Source organism: Corvus moneduloides, chromosome 8 (genome assembly GCF_009650955.1).
Source record: "Corvus moneduloides isolate bCorMon1 chromosome 8, bCorMon1.pri, whole genome shotgun sequence".
Classification (NCBI taxonomy): domain Eukaryota; kingdom Metazoa; phylum Chordata; class Aves; order Passeriformes; family Corvidae; genus Corvus; species Corvus moneduloides.
Window position 1 is genome coordinate 14490171 of NC_045483.1, and position 17779 is coordinate 14507949.

The following is a 17779-nucleotide window of genomic DNA, read 5'->3' on the forward strand; positions in this document are numbered from 1 at the left end:
CGGGGTTTGCTGTTTGAAAGGAACGGGAGAAATTCTTTCCACTGCAGGGACAGAGAGGACAAACCGCAGGCCCTCGGCTCCCAACCTGGCTCGGCACGGCACCCCGCTGTCCCGCGAGCCACCCCGGGGCTGGCAGGCTTCACGGGGCCGGCGCTCGGAGAGGATGCGGCACGCCCAGCTGATTGTTTGCTGGATGGCAGTAAGGTGTCGCAGGAGAGGAAGCCCAGGCCCTGCTCTTGGCTTTCGGAGATGAGTGGTTAAGGCCCTGTGGTCTCGTGGGTAGAAACAGGATAGCCAAGAACAAAGGTAATGCGCTTTCTTTCTTCACAGCAGCAGTCAGGCTGGTGAGATTTGTCTCTGCCATAGGAAAGAGTTGCATTTTCCTCCGTGTTCTGCCAGACTGCTGTCTGCAAAGATAGGGGACTCGTGTGAGTTCATGCTTCAGTGTGCAAGCCAGAGGAACCGTAACCACAATAGCAGCTCCTCCAAAATCAGGGTGTGTGAGAGGAGTTCCCACCTTAACACATCTCCTCAAAGTACATGGCAGTTGATGAGAAATCCACTGCATCTCAGCAGCACACAGAGCCTCTGGATGAGACCAGAGCCCCAGCATGGGACATGCTGCCCGGGTCTGTAGTCAGTTTCTAGAGCATGGACAGGTCTGTAAAGCGAAAGGACACACAGGGAGCCCACAGCTGCATTGCAAGAGGTGATGCTGGGCAGGACCAGCATGATCCAGCACCAACAGTACCCAGCCATAGTTGTGAGGTCAGTATTGAGCTCCCCCACTTGCCCCTGGTGACAACCCTGACCCTTCTTTCCCTGCACGGAGCTGGAACGGTGCCCAGCCGGGGGATTCCAAGAGGCCTGACTGCAGGCTGATGTTGCGTGGTGCTGGAAGTTTCTAGATGTCCACCATAATAAACCCCATTGCTGGGACAGATCCCAGCTGTCCCAGCAGCTCAGATTGGAGGAAGGGTAAGGGGTTAGTGGGAGGGACCCCTCTGCAGAGCCTCGCCCAAAGCTCCTGATGAGGAGGACAAAACAGCACAAAGAGCCGGCGGTACTGGAGGGCCCGGAGCAGGGTGGCGGAAGTGGAGCGCTCCAAAGAGGAGGAATAGCCGGCGGAGGCCAGTGGGAGGGAGATGGTGGGAGATTGCAGATTGGACCAGCTGCCCAGGGAGGGGAGACACAATGGAGGGAGGTTGCCGCGTGGCTGTGCTGGAGGCAGCACCCGCCCATGATGCACCCTGTCCCCCACACCCCAGGATGAAGCGGGATGCCTCCAGCAGGGTGAGAGGCACAGGGAAATCTCTGGTGTAAATTCCTTCGGCATGGTCCCGCTGTGGTGGTGCCATGGCCAGAGGGACATCAGGGAGGGAGGGATGGGGATGGCCATAACCAAGGAGCAGGGGGCGTGTGTTTCTTCCTGGTCGATTGGGGGATTTACTGCTGTTTGGGAATCAAGCTGGGAAGGTGCTGATTGATTTCAAACAGGAATTCTCTAAGTGCACTGATTTAAAGGGAAGGAGGGACTTTTTGGGCAGCTAGGTTTTAACTCCCAGGCTTCAGACCCACTCTGTATGCAGGCTCCAGTTGTGTTTTTTACTCAAGTTTCCTATACAAGGAGGAGCCCATGAGCAGAACTTGTCTCTGTCCAGTGGCTCCTAGGGAGGCTCCACCCAAAGCCCAGTTCTTGGTGGTTTTCTGTGGCCTTTCCATCATGCTCAGGATTACACAGAAGCTGTGCTGTTCCTTCTGCAGCACCACAGATATGCTCTGGTTTCCTCTCCTTCCTGACATCTTTTTCCCTTCCTTTCTCCCTCCCTACTGCTGAGGTCATCCCTCTCTTATCCTTCATTCTTCTGTCTCCACCACCCACTTGCTGCCATCAGCATGGAGCTCCCCTGGATGCAGAGGGAGATGCCTGCTCCCAGTGAGGCTGGACAGGCTGCCCGTGGATCTGGGCAGGCATCCCTGGGTTCTGGTCCCATCTACTTCAACCTGATCATAGCCACCTCCTGCTGCCTGGGTTGGGAGCCTGGGGACCCAGATGTTTGCTAGTGTGGTGCCCAGCTCTTGCTGCTCTATGTGGAGTGGCAGCTCCGGCTCTGCAGAGCTTCCCACTGCAGCCACCCCAGCCTTTGAGCTGGGAGCTGCCAAGGCTGCTCGGGCACTGGGGCTCTGTGGAGCATCAGGTGTTGGAGATGCTGGAAGCTCCTCCTGGCAATGGCAATATGAGGTTGTCACACAAGAACTCTCCAGTGCCAAGAAAGCCGTTGCCAGCCATGGATCAGGTAATGAAAATATTGGTACTTGTGCTATGGGGCCTCCAGTGAGGCTTTCTCCCACTACTTGCCTGCCAGCACAAGGGGCAGGGACCTGCCTCCCTCCCTTGGATGAGTCACTGCATCACAAGATGACTACACCTGACTGAGCAGGGTGATGGGACTTTCGTGTTTTAGCTGTTCTTTCTTCCCGCAACGGTGAGACCAGGCACAGTGCTGCCACTAGGGATCCAGGTGACCCACGAGGGATCCTCTCTGATTCAACCAAGGATCCAGGTGACCCATCCACAGAGGGGGACTGAATCTTCGTCCCCTCCAGGGCAGAGTGCTGCTGAAGGTCAAAGCTGCCCCTGCGTCCTGCCAGAGCCTTTCCTGGCTGCATCATGCCACCGTCTCCCACCTAGGCAATAAAACCCACAGACACTTCCCCGGGGACGACGCTTGTCCGCGCCCGGGGTTGCTGCGGGCGGGCGGTGCCGGGGCCAGCGGGGTCCCGGGGTACTGCCTGGGATCCTCAGGTCCCCCGGGCTGCCAGCAGGGACAGGGACACTTAACTCCCGGGGCCTGTCCCCAAGCGAGATACGCCACCGCCATCTATCGGCCAGTGCCCGGGGACAGGGAGTGACAGACACCCGTCTGTCCCCGCCGTCCCGCAACGAGGAGGTTCTGCAGCTGGTGTTGGCTCGCTTTGGGGGTGCCCGAGTCCCCCTGCAAGGCTTGGAGGGCTGCGGAGCATCGGGGCAGGGTGTGGTGTCCCCGCTAGGATGGTCAGCGGGACAGACTGGACATCGGGGAGCCTGGGCGGGTTGCGTGGGCTCTGGGCAGGTGGGTGTCTCCCCCCGGCAGAGCCCTGCGGGAGCTGGGGGACTCCCGACCCACGCGGGAGCATTGCTGCACCGGGCAGCATCGCTGCGGGCTGTGCACGCAGCAAAGGCACGCACCCACCCGTGCCCCGCTGCCACGGCAGAGCTGGGGACGAGGCCAGTGTCCCTTCCCAGCCTCTAGCCACCGTGCAGGACCCTTGCTAGCGAGCGATGCTTTGCTGTGTTCTTTTAGCCGAGCACGAGCGCCCGGCGTGTCTCTCTCTGTGAGAGACCCAGTAGGCTTTTAGCTCTGATTTTTTTTTTCTTTTTTTTTTTTTTTTTTTTTTTTTTTTTTGCCCCGGAATGATGCGTTTCACCTAATTCCAGGAGCTCCCCTAAAACTCCTGATGCCCTAACACTGCCTGCGGCTTCCAGCTAACGTGTTTCCTCCGTGCAAGTTCTTGCTCAAGGACGTAGGACGGCTGCTGGTGTCCCTCGCCTGGTGCCTGCCACAGCTGCGTCCTCACCAGAGGGAGCTGCGTCCCGCATTGAGGCACAGCCCAGTACTGGCCCAATTCCCTACCTTTTTTATAGCCCTTGGCAATAAGACAGCTGACGTACTGCTCAGGTCTAACGGGCGTCCAAAGGTGCGTGGATTTACATTTCTCTTGGCACCACCAAGCCGTGCCAGGCATGGTCTGTGCCTGCCAGGAGTCTCCCATGTCAGTCCCAAAGCCATATTGCCCCGGGGGGCATTGCAGGCTTTCTCTGGGGCTGACACTGGCTGCCAGTGCAGTATCTGCAGGCATGCTGGGCCAGGGAGATTAGTGCTGAAGCCTCTACCAATCTCCTGGAACAGCCATCGCTTCAGCTGCTTTTGAGGGTGATCCCAGAACAAGCTCTAGTGTCACAGCGTGCCCGAGCTGCCCTCATGGAGGACGCTTGCAAGAGTGACCCCTGCTGCCACCCCTGTGCCACTCCCATCCAGCCCAGGAGCAGCTCCTTCCCCACCTCTGCCGCCTCCCCAGTGCAACAGGCCCCCTGCCCACACCCAGCTCCAGCCAGGGTGCCACTTTGCAGTCCCGTGGTGGGGGAATTTGACACATAAGCCTGCACTAGGTATGGGTATTGTCAGTATCTCCCCATCAGAGCAGACATGCCAAGAGCTGTTCCAACCCAGCCCAGAGGATTGCTTCTTCTAGTGGTTCTCTATAGACAAGAAAGCAGGTTTTCAGCCTCAGCTTTACTTTTCAGGGTACCTTCCCTGCCTAGAAAGGGAAATAGCCTTTCAGGCTATTCCCTGCAGTGCCATGCTTGGACAGAGGCACGCAGGCTGGGACCAGCCTAGCCCAGAGCTGTCTCTCAGTTTAACCCAGGCAGCAAAGTGGGTCAGAAGGGGTTTCCAGGCCCACCAGAGGCAATGTCTGCTCTGTGTCCAGGAGCCCCGGCGCTTGCGTTTGGCACTGCTGTAAGGCCGGGAGGTCATGAGAACTTGTACAACTTTACTGGGGCCTGACAGAGCCCTGAGGAATCCCAGAGCCAGGGTGGGTTGGGGCAGGAGGGAGGCGGTGAGCCCATCTCTCTGCTCCTCGTGGGCTCCAGCCACCTCCTCCCACCAAGCAGGGCTGTCAGGCACCCACTGCAGAGGGGCTGTGGGGCAGGAAACCTCAGGGCAGCCCAGGGTGCTGGCAGAGACAGCACAGGGATGTGGTTTCCAGGGCAGTGCTCTTGCTCCTCTGCCTGCCCCCGAGCTGGGCTGGCAAAAGCCTCCGAGCACTGGGACCTCAGCGCCCTGTGTGGGGTCATGAAGGCAGGAGCAGCCCAGGAGCCCACCAGCCCCAGCTGAAGGTACAGGACAGACATTGGAGAGATCTCCCCTTCTTTCACTGAGTAAGATGAACCCTCGGCCCCCAGCTCCCCTCACCCCAGCTCTGCCCTTAACCTGCAGGAGTGCAGTCATCTCCAGTTACCCCAGGAAGGCAGCTGGAGGCTCCTGGGCTGCTCCTGGCGTGGCAACCTCAGGCTGCCTGAAATAGTTTGGGCTTGTGCCATAGCACAGCTGCGGCAGCCCCAGACCTGTTACCTGGAGCAGGGCCAGACCAGTGGTGCTTCCCAGCTCTGCCTGCTCAGGGGCTGTGGGGCTCACCCAACCCAGGACAGGGCTCAAAGGGCAGTTGGACACAAGAAAGCAAGGCAGCAAATCCCTGCCTGTGCTGGATGTGGCTGGAGATCCTGCAGGAAAGTGAAAGGAAAAGGGATTGTCTCCAAAACTCTGCTGGGCTGAGCATTGCTTCCTTGCTGGAAAGCCAAAAATAGTCTCTTTACTCAGAAGAGGCTGTAGGAGGAGAGATCTCACTCGAAGCACAGCCAAATACCTAGGAGGCCAGAGGACAGATCCAGAGCAGTGTGGCTACAGAGAGGCATTATCAGACCTTGGAAAGGCAGCGGCCATAGATGAACCAGCCAATAACTCCATTGCCTCTGGGCATCTCATCATGCCAAAGGTGCCAGAGGAACCAGTCTGGCTGGCAAGGGAACACTCCCACCCTGGCAGAGCTGGGCAGCAGCAGCATGCTGCCACGGCCAGCCCTTAGTTTGTGACAGGCATGCAGCTCAGAGATGGCAGCAGGACATTTTTCCTGTCCATTGTGGCCTGGCCCAAGGCATATATGGGAATCCCCATGGCACCTCTACTGTCCCTGCAGTGCCAAACCCATCAGAGGCAGTGCCATTCCCTGCAGGGCTGCTGCTGCCTGCACTGGGCAACACCCAGCTGCTGCTGGGTAAGCTGGCAGAGCCACCAGAAAGGCTGTGTCCTTGCTAGGGGAACACTTTAAGCCAGTTGCTCACATAGCAGCATTTCTGGGCTGTGCTGACTTTTCATTTCCCTATTCCTGGGGGTCTCACTCCCTCCCCCAGCACTTCTGTGGGTAGTTATTCCTGGAAAACACCCTGGAGACACTTTCGATCATGCTGTCACCCACTGACATTTATAGAGCTTCTTCCAGCAGCTGATGGATTTAATAGTGTGAATCTGCCCCCAGCCCTGGTCCATTTATGCCTTTGCCTCCACGGGGTTTGTCCCCATTGCCCCAGTGCACAGTGAGGGCTAAAGGCAAAACTGCAGCTCTGCCGCCAACAGCTTTCAGCTCCTGAGCAGAGAGATCTGTCCTGGCAGAGCCCAGTTGTACCCATCTTCTGTAAACTCCTGTCTAATGCCCTGCTCTCCAACCTAATCCTGCCCTGGTGTCTCCCAGCCATCTCTGCTTCTCCCTCTTGAGTGGAGGAGCTGCAGGGCTGCCAAATCTTGCAATACTCAGACTATTTCTTAAAGCCCCAGCTCCTGAAAGTGGGAAAACTTCCAGTTCCTGACCTCCTGTGGCTTTTGTGTCCTTAGGGAGTTTCTCATCCTTCTGCTTGTGCAGAAAAGGCAGGGACCAGGGGCCTGCAGCCCGTGCCAGGGAGCAGAGGATGGGCACAGCACCCAACTCAGGTGGGCCCAGGCTGCAGAAGGGTGACTGTGGCTGCTCTGTGCCAGGGACACCCAGACCTGCCAGGCAGCCATCAAAAAATCACACAGGTGGTCACTCAGCTTCCCTCACCACCTTCAGAGCCAGGGCAAGAGAGGTGTGTAAGGGAAAGGTGGATATACAGCTGGGCTGGGGCTTGAGCAGGCTGTCAAGCACCCTGCCCTGCAGTGCAGGGGTCCCTACCCTCCAGCCCCCCAGCTGTGCTGGAGCCCATGGCCACTGAGGGCCACTGATCCCCCTTGGTCACCCAGCAGCTTTTCCAGCCACAGGAAAACCCCTCTTTGTCCTCACCACAGCCCACTCCAGCAGTGTTCTGTGCAGACCAGGCCAGCAGATCTTCTGGAGCAGCCCCAATTCGACCCAGATACCCACCAGCAGCACATACCACAGCTGTGAATGCACTTCCTCCAGGGAATTATTTCGGGCACGGCTCTGTGGGACACATGCCACACCTGAATGCGCTGGGAGAGTCAGGCATCACGCGTGAGCACCTTATTCAAGAAACCCAGAGATCTGCTCTGGGCAGGTCAGCACAATGAGGCAATACTTCAGTGCACAGCTCACAGCTCCATAGCTGGGTGGGACCCTAAAATAAACTGCTATCAAGACAACTAATAACATGTTAAAAAAAAAGTTATTCTACTAATTACCACTAGGTTGGAAAAGATATTAGCATTTTGAGCAATTTTAAGATGCTCATCAAGCATCGAACTAGTCCAATTACTCAAAACTATGGGGCAAAAGCTCTGCTGAGACCCAAATCTCCTATATGAGGTGCACAAAGCCTTCCAGCCTCCTTCAGCACCAAATTCCTATGCTGCTCCTGACACACAACAACCCCTCCTGCCAACACCTCCATTTGGAGCAGTTTGGAAGCATCCTAAGGACCCCCAGCCAGACTGAGGGTGTGGGACTACCTGGCCAAGGAGCTACTCCTGTGGGGTCACAACCCACACTAGCAGCGGGCAATGGACCAGGAGCCAAAGGGGATGGGGGCACCCTCATCCCTGCATGCTGCCAGGGTGACTGGGCCAGACACGCACCCCCAGACCGCTCTTGCCTCCCTGCTCTGGCATCCATCAAAAGAGCTCAGCAGCAGGCACAGTCAGAAAGGCACAGTGTTGGGAGCTGGGCCATGCTGGAGTAAGAATGGGACATGAGGATAGAGCAGAACTGTTTTTATTGGAGGTGTCAAGAGCAGGAACAAGAACAAACCTACAGGCTCCCTCCTCAAGTGCCATCCTCCCCTCACCCACCACCACACCAGGGCAGTCAGCATCACGTGTGCGTGCTACGAGACAACGGCCACGGCTTATACTTTGCTTCAGCCAAAAGCCACACAAAGCCCCCAGCATCCTGCCATCACCCCCTCCTTGGCAACTGCGAGCTCAGCTTGGCCCTGCCAGGGGCAGGGCAGGACATTCACCTTCCCCTCTGAGGAGGAGTGAGTTTTGCATGAGATGCTGTGGTTAAGGGAAGGACAGGAGCACAGCTCCACCAAAGTGCCAGGGGATGTGACCTGGGCTGCAGCTCTTGGTGGGACATCTCGGAGGACCCCGGGAGAGAGCAAGCTGTGCAGCCTGAGCAGAGCTGCAACAGCCACAGGCAAAAAGCGGCATTGCTAAACCCCAAAGGGCTTCGCTGCCCCCTCTCTTCAACACAAACCAAACCAAAAGGGAGAGGGGTCAGAAGACAAACCAGGAGGGGATGTGAGGCAGGTCTGGAACAGTGTTTCGCTCTGGCTCACTTCCCAGCCCAACGCTCCTCCTGGTGCTTGGTAAGGATGTATTTGAAGAACTCGTACACAGACCAGGCAATCGCCGTTGAGGGCATCTGAAAAATGACTCTCGCCTGGACCCCTCTGAAGTAGGCAGTCACACCGCCCACCTGGTACACCGTCCTGAAGGCATTAGCCATGCCTGTGATGTGTCCGCTGATGTTGGAGCTCAAGGCCAGGGACTCCTGGGTGTTGAGCAGTGTTTTGCAAACGTCCAAAGGCGTAGTGGCAGCAGCAGCAACAGCCCCTGCGCAGGCTCCGGAGACCACGTGGGAGCCTGGGTTGTACTGTCTGTGGGGGTTGAGCTGCTCTTGCAAGAACTCATAGGTCATGAAGTGAATGGCTTGGAAGGGGATGTTCATGGTGAGCTGGGTGGTGTAGCTGCGGTAGAAAGCTCCGGCCCCTTCATTGCGCCACACAGCCCGTACACAGTCCATCACACGCTGGTAAGGCGAGTTGTACATCTGCATCCTCTGCTTGACCACTTGGGACAGGCGGTGGCAGCAGCAGCCAGGACCCAGGCACGGAGGGGAAGAGGAGAGAGAAGGGTGAACACAAAGCCAGGCTTCCTCCAAATGCTTGGAGTTTGGTCACACTGGCCTAAGAGCTGAAGACAGACAACTCGAACCACCAGTGCCCCTGTGTCTCCAGACAGGACACCAGCCATTTACATCTGCTGAGGCATCACTGTCACACAGACATCACCACGATGAAGCCACTCACATGCCACAGACTCAGGGAATATTCTGATATCCCACTGCTTACAGTCCAGATCCACCTTTGCTCCCGTTGCAACTGATGCTTCCTCATCCACTGCTGCAGAGCTATCACTCAGTCAGAAGAACTCCCCCTGCATCCACTCTCTTTATTTCCCAGACAGCTCTCGATCTGGTTAAGACTGTCCCTCCCCTGCCACCCCCACTGCAGCCCAGAATAACCACAGCTCATTGCAGAGCCCATTAGCCAGGAACTGTTAGCAGCCACTCCGGGGCAGAACTCAGGTGCCAAACCCCCCTAACACATCCAAGAGCAGGACAAGGGAGCCCAGAGCACAGCCTGCCACTGTTCTACCTCCACCATTTCAATGTGACTGTAAGGAGCTAAAAATGATGCAATGCTGAACTACTACAGTCATGACAAGAGCAGCTCCAGGGAAGGAATGACAACAGTCTGGCAGCTGCCTGCTCCTCGGGGTCCCTGCCGTGCAGCGGGGAGGCAGGAGCTGTGCTGGGCCCAGATCAGCTGGAGCCTGCACTATCACAAACCCTCCAGTTTTAAGAGGGGAAAATACTTTCATGACTGGCCTTTCCTCATTGCTTCTCCTTCTCCCACCACCTTAACTGACTTAATAAAATTACTAACTTTTTATGCTTTTTTCATATATACCAGGCTCATCAAAATCAGCATCTTCCAGACATTTCACAAGATCTCCCTTCTCCCAACTTCTCTAGCATGTTTTTGTACCCTACTCTTCTAATTTTCCTCTTGACCACAGGCCCACAACTGTACCACATCTTCCCTAGATCTCACCACAGCAATGCCCAGCTTCCATACACTTAGAACGACTTCAGCAGTGCCAATCACATCTCTCTTGCCTTCCCTCCTGCTCCAGGTAACAGTTCCCAGTCAAACTCCTGGGTCAAAGGCCCATGTCCTCCCAGCTCCTCCTAAACCATAGTTTGCTGTGCTCCTGAGTACATCTCTTCTACCTACCCTGTCCCTAACAGGCAGCCACCAGGGTCCCTAACCAGAGCCACAGGCCCCCAAAGAACCCTTGCAGTCAGGCAAGTAACAAGAGCACCCTTTGTGCTACAGAGGGGACCCAAAAGGCTTGAGCAGACCCTGATTCTCCCCTTCCCAGCAGGCCAGGACCATCGTTACCTTCAGCAGGGTTCATGGCTGCATCGTGGAGCAACGTTGCTACACACCCGGCTGCACCTGCAAAACAAGAACTGCCACATGTGAGGGGGGGAAAGGTGAGGGACCCTGGGGCTCCACCACAGCCCCAAGTCCCTGGCCGAGGCACAGGAGGAGGCCCCTGGAAAAAGGTGAGATCTGAAGGCGGCCTCCATCTCCCCTCCAAAAGGCAGGCTGATCCTCAGGGGTTCCCACCCAGAGTGAGATTGAGAAAGAGAGGGAGAAGATTGTGACAGGCTGCCAAGTCCCAAGGGGTGACCATGACTATTTGTGCCCACTCCTTGGGGGACAGGCCAATGCCACCAGCTAGCAGGGAGGCTTTAGGATGGTGAGTGTCCCCGTGCCCCATGGAGAAGCCCGCTGGCACTCCGCTGCATGGCTGCCAAGGGCGAAACAACGTGCTCTACTCTCCCCTCAGCCCCACGCTCTCCCTACTGTGGCAGGTCCTTGAGACAAGTAACGGGCACCATGGCGAGACGGGCTCTGAAACCGGCTCCGAAACCACGTGGCACTCCTGGGGCGAACTCTGGCACTGCCAACCCACGGGGCCGCGGCCAGTCCCAGCTTGTCTGCAGGCAGCTCCTGTCCACCAGCATCCTTCCGAGCCAGGGCCACTAACCTGCTTCACGCCAGATACCTGGCAGCAGCTCTGCAGGCGCGGAGCGGTGCTTCTCCGTGCCCGGCACCGTGCGGCTGGCTCATGGCTGGAGAGAGCACAGGGCTTTAGGACATCCACGGCACCCCGACCCCGCGGCGGGACCGGGCCTCCCTACCGCTCCCACCCCGCTCCCACCCCGGCGTGGCGGGGCCGGTACCGTTGGCCACATGGCTATTGCCCCCCGCGTGGATAACGTCGCTCAGCGTCTTTTTTAACTTTTCGTAGCAGGCGAAGTAGAGGGCGTGCGCCGGCCCGGCGCCGGTGGCGGTGATGTTCAGGCCCCGCATGGGCCGCCAGACGCCCTCGGTGCGGGCGATGCGCCACAGGGCCTCCAGCACGTTCCGGTAGCGAGCGGCGGGCTCCGGCTGCAGGCTCTGCATCCGCGTCTGCAAAACAGGGCGGGCCCGCCCGGGCGGCTCGTCAGACCGTGCCCGGGGCTCCCGGTGTCCCGCCCCGTCCCCTCCCTCCCCGCGCCCGCCAGCACCTTGACGCAGTCGATGGGGTACATCACGCAGTGCTCCATGACGCCCGCCACAGCGCCCGCCAGCATGTGCGTGGACACGGCGGCGCCCTGGGGCAGCGCCTCGTAGTCGGGGGCGGGCGGGGACCGCGGCTCGGGGCCCCCCGGGCCGGGACCGGGACCCGGCGCCACCTCCGTCTCCGCGCCGCCCCGCCGCGCCCGGCCCGCGCCGCCGCCGCCGCCCATCAGCAGCAGCAGGACGCGGCCCGACTCCGCGCTGCCCCGCGCGCCGGGGCCCGCGCCCGCCCCCGCTCCCGCCCCCAGCTCCATCGCGCCGCCGCCGCCGCCGCCGCCCCGGCCCGCGCCCGCCGCGCCCCGTGCCGCCCCGCCCCTCCCCGGCGCCCATTGGCCGCCGCCGTCCGGCGCCCGCCCGCGCAGCGCGCCCATTGGCTCGGCGGGCCGCGCACCGCCCACGCGCGCCTCGCTCATTGGCCGCCGGCGCCGCGGCTCGGGCGCCGCCACTGGCCGGCAGCTCCCTCCGGCGCGTTCGGGCGCGCTGCCCGTTGGCTGCCGGAACCGCCCGCCCTGCCGGCCCTCGCAGCCCATTGGGCTTCTCAACTTCGCGGCCCGCCCCGCCGCGCAGCGCGTTGGCCGGTGCGCCCGCGACCTTTGGCCCGCTCGCCCCGCCTCCCCGTGGGGCCGGAGAGTCGCCATTGGCCGGCGAGCCCGCCACTCCGGACGTCGGCGCGTGCTGTGTATTTGGGCTCTCGGGATTGGCTGGGAGCCCCCACGTGACGCCTCCCGGCGAAGGTCGGACGCGGGAGCAAGGGCGAAGCCGAGCGCCGCCCCCGCCCGCGCGGGGGGGCCGCGCCCCGCCCCGCCCAGTGCGATTGATCGTCGCGCGGCACGGGCGCGGCCCCGGCAGGGCCGGCGGAGCCGATTGGTCGCCGTGCCGTGGGGGGCGGGGCTCCGGCCGGCGGGGCGCGGCGGCGGCGGTGGCCGGTGACGTGTCCGCCGGTGCCGGCGGCGGTGCCGGCACCGGCGATGCGCGGGCGGGCGGCGGCGGGCGCACATGGCCAGGTGAGCGGGGTCGGGCCGGGCCGGGCCGGGGGGTCGGGGCCGGCGCGGCGCCGGTGCTGAACAGTGGCCTCTGCCCTCAGGATCGGCGTTTCTTGCCTGTCGTGGCGCTCGGTGGGATCGTGCCCGGGGCCGCGGCAGCGCCCGGCTGCACTGGGGCTCGCCCTCCTCTTGGGGCTGCTGCTGCTGCTGGCGGCCGCCGTGCCCCGCCGCTGGGCTGCGCCGCCCCGCGCCTCCCGGCGGGACGAGAGGTGAGCGGGGACTGGGCTGCCGGGGGAGCGGGGTCACCGCCGGGGGAGCGGGGTCACCGCCGGCCGCCGGTGCTGAGCCGCCGTGCCGCAGGTACCTTGCGCGGGCGGAGGACCTGGCGGCCACCGACACCGAGGACTCGTCCCTTAATTACGGGGTGGTGGTGGACTGCGGGAGCAGCGGGTCCCGGGTCTTCGTCTACTTCTGGCCCCCGCACAACGGGAACCCCCACGACCTGCTGGACATCAAACAGATGAGGGACCGGAGCAGCCGCCCCGTCGTCAAGAAAATTAAACCCGGTGCGTGCTGCCCCTCTCCAGCCCCTGCCCCGGCCCCGAGCCGCCCGCGCACGGACGGGGCGTGCTGGCTCACAGCCGCCTTCCCCGGCAGGCATCTCCGTGACCGCGGCAGCCCCCGAGCAGGCCACCCCCTACCTGCGGCCTCTGCTGCGGTTCGCGGCAGCGCACGTCCCGGCGCGGAAGCACAAGGAGACGCCGCTCTATGTCCTGTGCACGGCGGGGATGCGGCTGCTGCCCGAGCGGTGAGTTCTCGGCCATTGTCAGGCGAGCCAGGGATGCGCTGGGATCCCTCAGCCCCGAGGAAGGGCAAGACAGCTGCCTGCTCTTGAGCCTTGCGGGAGAATCGAGAATCTTGTGGGGGGGAATTGAGAAAGGAAAGGGTGCGTTGTTGGGGCGAGTGGCGAGGGATGCAGAAGAAGGGTTTGAGCATGCTGGGAGGGAGCTGAGAGGAGATGCTTTTGACTGAGGATGTCAAACAGATAGATCTCTTTATTGTCTCCAAAACATGCTGGCTGCAGCAGCAGAACTTGTGGGGCTTCCTGGTCTCTTCGGGGCTTCCTGGTCTCTTCACCAGCAATGCTGGTGAAGGTCCCTCAGCATCTGTCCCTCTCCTGCACCCTTGCAGGCAGCAAGCCGCAATCCTGGATGACTTGGTGAGAAATGTGCCCCTGGAGTTTGATTTCCTCTTCTCCAAATCACATGCAGAAGTGATCTCAGGGAAGCAGGAAGGTAGGAGCTGACACAAAGCACTGCTTGTTCCTCTTTAGTATACTGTCGTAATGACCTTTTCTGTCTTGTGCAGGTGTCTATGCGTGGATTGGCATCAACTTTGTCCTGGGGCGGTTTGATCATGAGGATGGTGAGTCTGGCTGCTCGTAGAACAGCTGGGAGGGTCTGCGCAGAGCCGCGCTGGACCTTGGACCAGTGCTGTAGCTAAGATCAACCTCTGGAGTAGGCAACAATGCCTGACCCCTGTCATATGTGTGAAACTTTCCTGGACCTGGGAGGTGGTCCTTGCAGGTGGCCCTTGGGGTCTGCCTGCAGGGATGGAGGATCCCCCTGAGGCAGCTGTGGGGGTGATGGTGGAAGGGAGAAGATGCTGCCCCAGGCCCTGCTTCTTGCTGATGTGCTGCTGTGGGTTGCAGAGGAGGATGCAGTGGTCACCGTAGCGCTGGGGGACCAGGGGAAGTCCCTGGTTCGGAAACGAACAGTTGGGATCCTAGACATGGGAGGCGCCTCCCTGCAGATTGCCTACGAAGTGCCCGACTCTGGAGCCATCTCCTCCCCACAGCAGGTGCGTGTCTGGTCCCCGAGAGCAGCTCCTGCCTGCCCTGGATTGCTGCTGATCATGGATGTATCTGTGTCACCAGGAGGAAGCTGCTAAGAGCTTGCTGGCAGAATTCAACCTGGGCTGTGACGTGCAGCACACTGGCCACATGTACCGTGTCTATGTCAACACTTTCCTGGGCTTCGGGGGCAATTTTGCCCGGCAGCGCTATGAGGAACATGTGCTGAACCAAACTTATGTGCACAACCGGTATTGCTGCCTCACCTAGTGGTGCCCCCGCTAGAGCATTGTGAAATAGGGTGCTGGTTCCTTCATGCTGCCTTCTCCCCCTTGGATTTGCCTCAAGAGCCACCTGTGGTGATAGCAGCTCCCACAGCCACGCTGGCAGCAGCTGTGTGGCAGTGGCAGGTGCCTGGGCTGGCACAGAGTGCTTGGCTGCTGCCCTTCTCCAAGCCTGGCAGGTGTTATCAGAACCACAGCTCCCTGCCTTCCTCCTCCTCTCCTCGTGACAGGCTCCAGGGAGGCCCCTTTAGTGGCTTTTCACTTTTCCTGCTCTGACTTTCTCTCCTCCAGCACTGATTCACTCAGCACATCTTTCCATTGCATCCCCACCTCGAACTCTCCTGTCTCCTGTCTCTCCTTTCCTTCCAAGAGCACTGCATGAAGCTGTTGCCAGAGGTGGAGAGGCTTGGTGCCCAGGTACTCCTGTGCCGGCAGCAAACCCTGCCTCCAGATCCCCAGGGGCTATGCAGAGGTGCAGATCCCCATGAACTGGGTGGGGTGGGCTGTGCCTTGTTGCACCCTACAGGTGCTCAGAGCATGTAGCTGCAGGCCAGCGTGACAGATCTGGCGAGTTCAGCCTTAGCAAGAGGTGGCAGGGCAGGCACCAGCACTGCAGGGTACAGGAGGACACGGCCTGGTCTGGTGCAGAGGGTATCTGGATGTGGGACAGGGCTAGATTAGGCTTTTGGGAAGTGGTATAGGACCCCCTGTGCAATTACCATTTCTTCCTGGACTGTTTTCCAGCCTGCACAGCCAGCAGACAGGGCTGAGCCCCAAAATGCCCTTCTTGGACCCCTGCCTGCCCGTGGGGCTGGAGGACACAGTGGTGAGGGGTGACCAAACCCTGTACGTGCGGGGACGAGGGGACTGGCAGGCCTGTGCAGAGCTGCTGCAGCCCCTCCTGGCAGGGTCCAATGGCAGCCATGCCTCCCTGGTGGAGACCTACAAAGCACCCATCGACTTCAGCAACAGTGAGTTTTACGGCTTCTCAGAGTTCTTCTACTGCACCGAGGATGTGCTGCGCCTGGGGGGCCAATACAGTGCCCCCACCTTCACCTCTGCTGCCCAGGTGGGTGCTGCCCCAGCACAGGGGCTGGGGAGTTGCTGTTCCTGGGGCTGGGAGTGAGGGCTGTTTCTCTGCTCTGAACCCCAACTTCTCCTTCCCCCAGGAGTACTGCAGCCAGCGGTGGGAGGTGCTGACTCAGCGTTTCCGTGGTGGCCTCTACTCGGCGCATGCTGACCAGCACCGGCTGAAGTAAATGGACTTGTTGGGAGGTGCCCTGGCTGGACCTCCTGGGGGGCTTTTGCTGGGGTAAGGGACTGGTGCAGTTGTTAGTGTCTGGCTGATGCTCCTGTGTGCTGTGTCTGCAGGTATCAGTGCTTCAAATCAGCCTGGATGTACCAAGTCCTTCACGAGGGCTTCCAGTTCCCGCTGGACTACCCCAGCCTGCGCACGGCCCAGCTGGTGTACGACCGGGAGGTGCAGTGGACACTGGGAGCCATCCTCTACAAGACGCGATTTCTGCCACTCAGGTACCGTCGGCTCGCTGATGGCATCGCGCAGGGAAGGGTGGTTGGGGAGGAGCGGGAGTAACTGCACTGGGTGAGGGCTCTGTATGGACCATGGCAGGACCCTGGCAGTGCCTCACTGCATCTCGTGGCCAGTCCTGACATTCCTTTCCACAGGGATCTCCGTCAGGAGAGCATCCGGCAAGCACACGCCTCCTGGCTGCGCCTCTCTTTTGTCTACAACCACTATCTCTTTTTTGCCTGCATCCTGGTCGTGGCGCTGGCCATCGTCCTCTACCTCCTGCGGCTGCGCCGCATCCACCACCGGCAGCTGCGCTCGGCCCAGCACACGCTGCTCTGGCTGGACAAGGTGGTGGTGCCGCTGGGCCAGGGAAGCGTGCCGTGATGCCAGGGGTACCCAGCATCCAGTTGCACCGGCAGAACTAGGACTGGCGGACAGCCTGGAGTACAAGGGCTTGGACTCTTTCTTGAAGACCATCTCAAACTCTGCACTCCATCATCTCTGCAGCAGAACCAGAGACCAGAGTCTGTGGGCTGAGGCAGCTATGGACACGAGAGCTTTCCTCTCCACCTTGCCCCAGTCCTAATCTTTGCATTCCTTGGCCTCTGGCCTTTGCCTCACTGTGTGGTGTAGAGCAAAGTCCTCTACTGCCAGCAGGCTCAAGGCTGCAGCCCTGGCAGATCTCTCAGATAAAAAGGACGCTATTTCTGAGGCAGCCAAACCAGGGCTCTGGCCAGAAGCACTGAGCCACCCCATGACTCAGCCACCAGTTTGCAGAGCAACCTGGTGAGGTGCTGTGGTTCATAACCTGGGGTGGCCTTTCTGCAGGCCCTGGCAAGCCCAGGTCTGGAGAACAGCAGGCACCAGCTAAGTTACTGCAGGAACATGGTAAACCACGAGTTCCACCGGGCTGCTCTGCCCAGCCTGGCCCCTCTTGGAGCATTCCTGAAGAGGTGTCCTGCTCTTTGCCATGTCTTCCCTCCAAGGACAATCCTACAGTCCTATCCAACATCCCAGACTGAGCCCTGAGGGCTCACTGATTGGTTCTTGAAGCACCACCAAAGTGGGCTGTCTTTGCTTTCACACATTCCCTCCTGGGCACAGCTGCCCCATGGTGTCCCAGACATTTACCAGGCACCAGTGTCAGGACCTGTGGTTCTTTCCTCCATGAGCACAGGCTGGCCCTGCCCCTGGGAGAGCCACCTCAGTCCAGCCCAGCTCATGGCCCCAGGACAGGTCGGGGCTGCAGCTGTGCACACAGGCACAAACCTTCCCTGGGGCTGGAGCCCCACCGATGGTCCAATGAAGTTTGTCACTTTTTACTGAACTCAGCTGTTCCCATTCCTGTAGCAATAAACAAACCCCTTGAGCCATCCAGTACTGGTCTCATTTCCTAGTGAGCAGCTCTCAGCAGCAATGGCTCCTGGCTGATGGTGTGGCAGGGGGGCTGCATGTCTGCACAGCACTGCTGCTGCTTTGTGCTGCCACAGTGAACGATGGAGCTCCTTTCCTGCCAGTATTGTTCTCTGATTCCAGCAAGACTGAGCTTAATTGAGCTGGTAGTAGCAAGGGGAGCTCTGATCTGAACCAAACTGTTGGGATCTTTGGAGACAGCATCCT

General features: G+C 60.0%; 2 protein-coding genes across 2 annotated transcripts; one reads left to right on the top strand and one right to left on the bottom strand.

Moving 5' to 3' along the window:
- Positions 1–7784: 7784 nt before the first annotated feature.
- On the bottom strand, positions 7785–11824 carry SLC25A28 (solute carrier family 25 member 28). The gene is made up of 4 exons (XM_032116626.1): positions 11458–11824; positions 11131–11359; positions 10280–10336; positions 7785–8882 (listed from the first exon to the last, which is right to left on the bottom strand). The coding sequence occupies exons 1-4, from the start codon at positions 11761–11763 to the stop codon at positions 8365–8367; spliced, it is 1110 nt and encodes a 369-aa protein (XP_031972517.1). The 5' UTR covers positions 11764–11824; the 3' UTR covers positions 7785–8364.
- Positions 11825–12432: 608 nt separating this feature from the next.
- Positions 12433–17536, top strand: ENTPD7 (ectonucleoside triphosphate diphosphohydrolase 7). Its single transcript, XM_032116639.1, has 12 exons — positions 12433–12513; positions 12594–12761; positions 12853–13058; positions 13150–13300; positions 13684–13787; positions 13861–13917; positions 14204–14352; positions 14429–14595; positions 15373–15697; positions 15798–15883; positions 16000–16161; positions 16315–17536. The coding sequence occupies exons 1-12, from the start codon at positions 12506–12508 to the stop codon at positions 16541–16543; spliced, it is 1812 nt and encodes a 603-aa protein (XP_031972530.1). The 5' UTR covers positions 12433–12505; the 3' UTR covers positions 16544–17536.
- Positions 17537–17779: the final 243 nt, after the last annotated feature.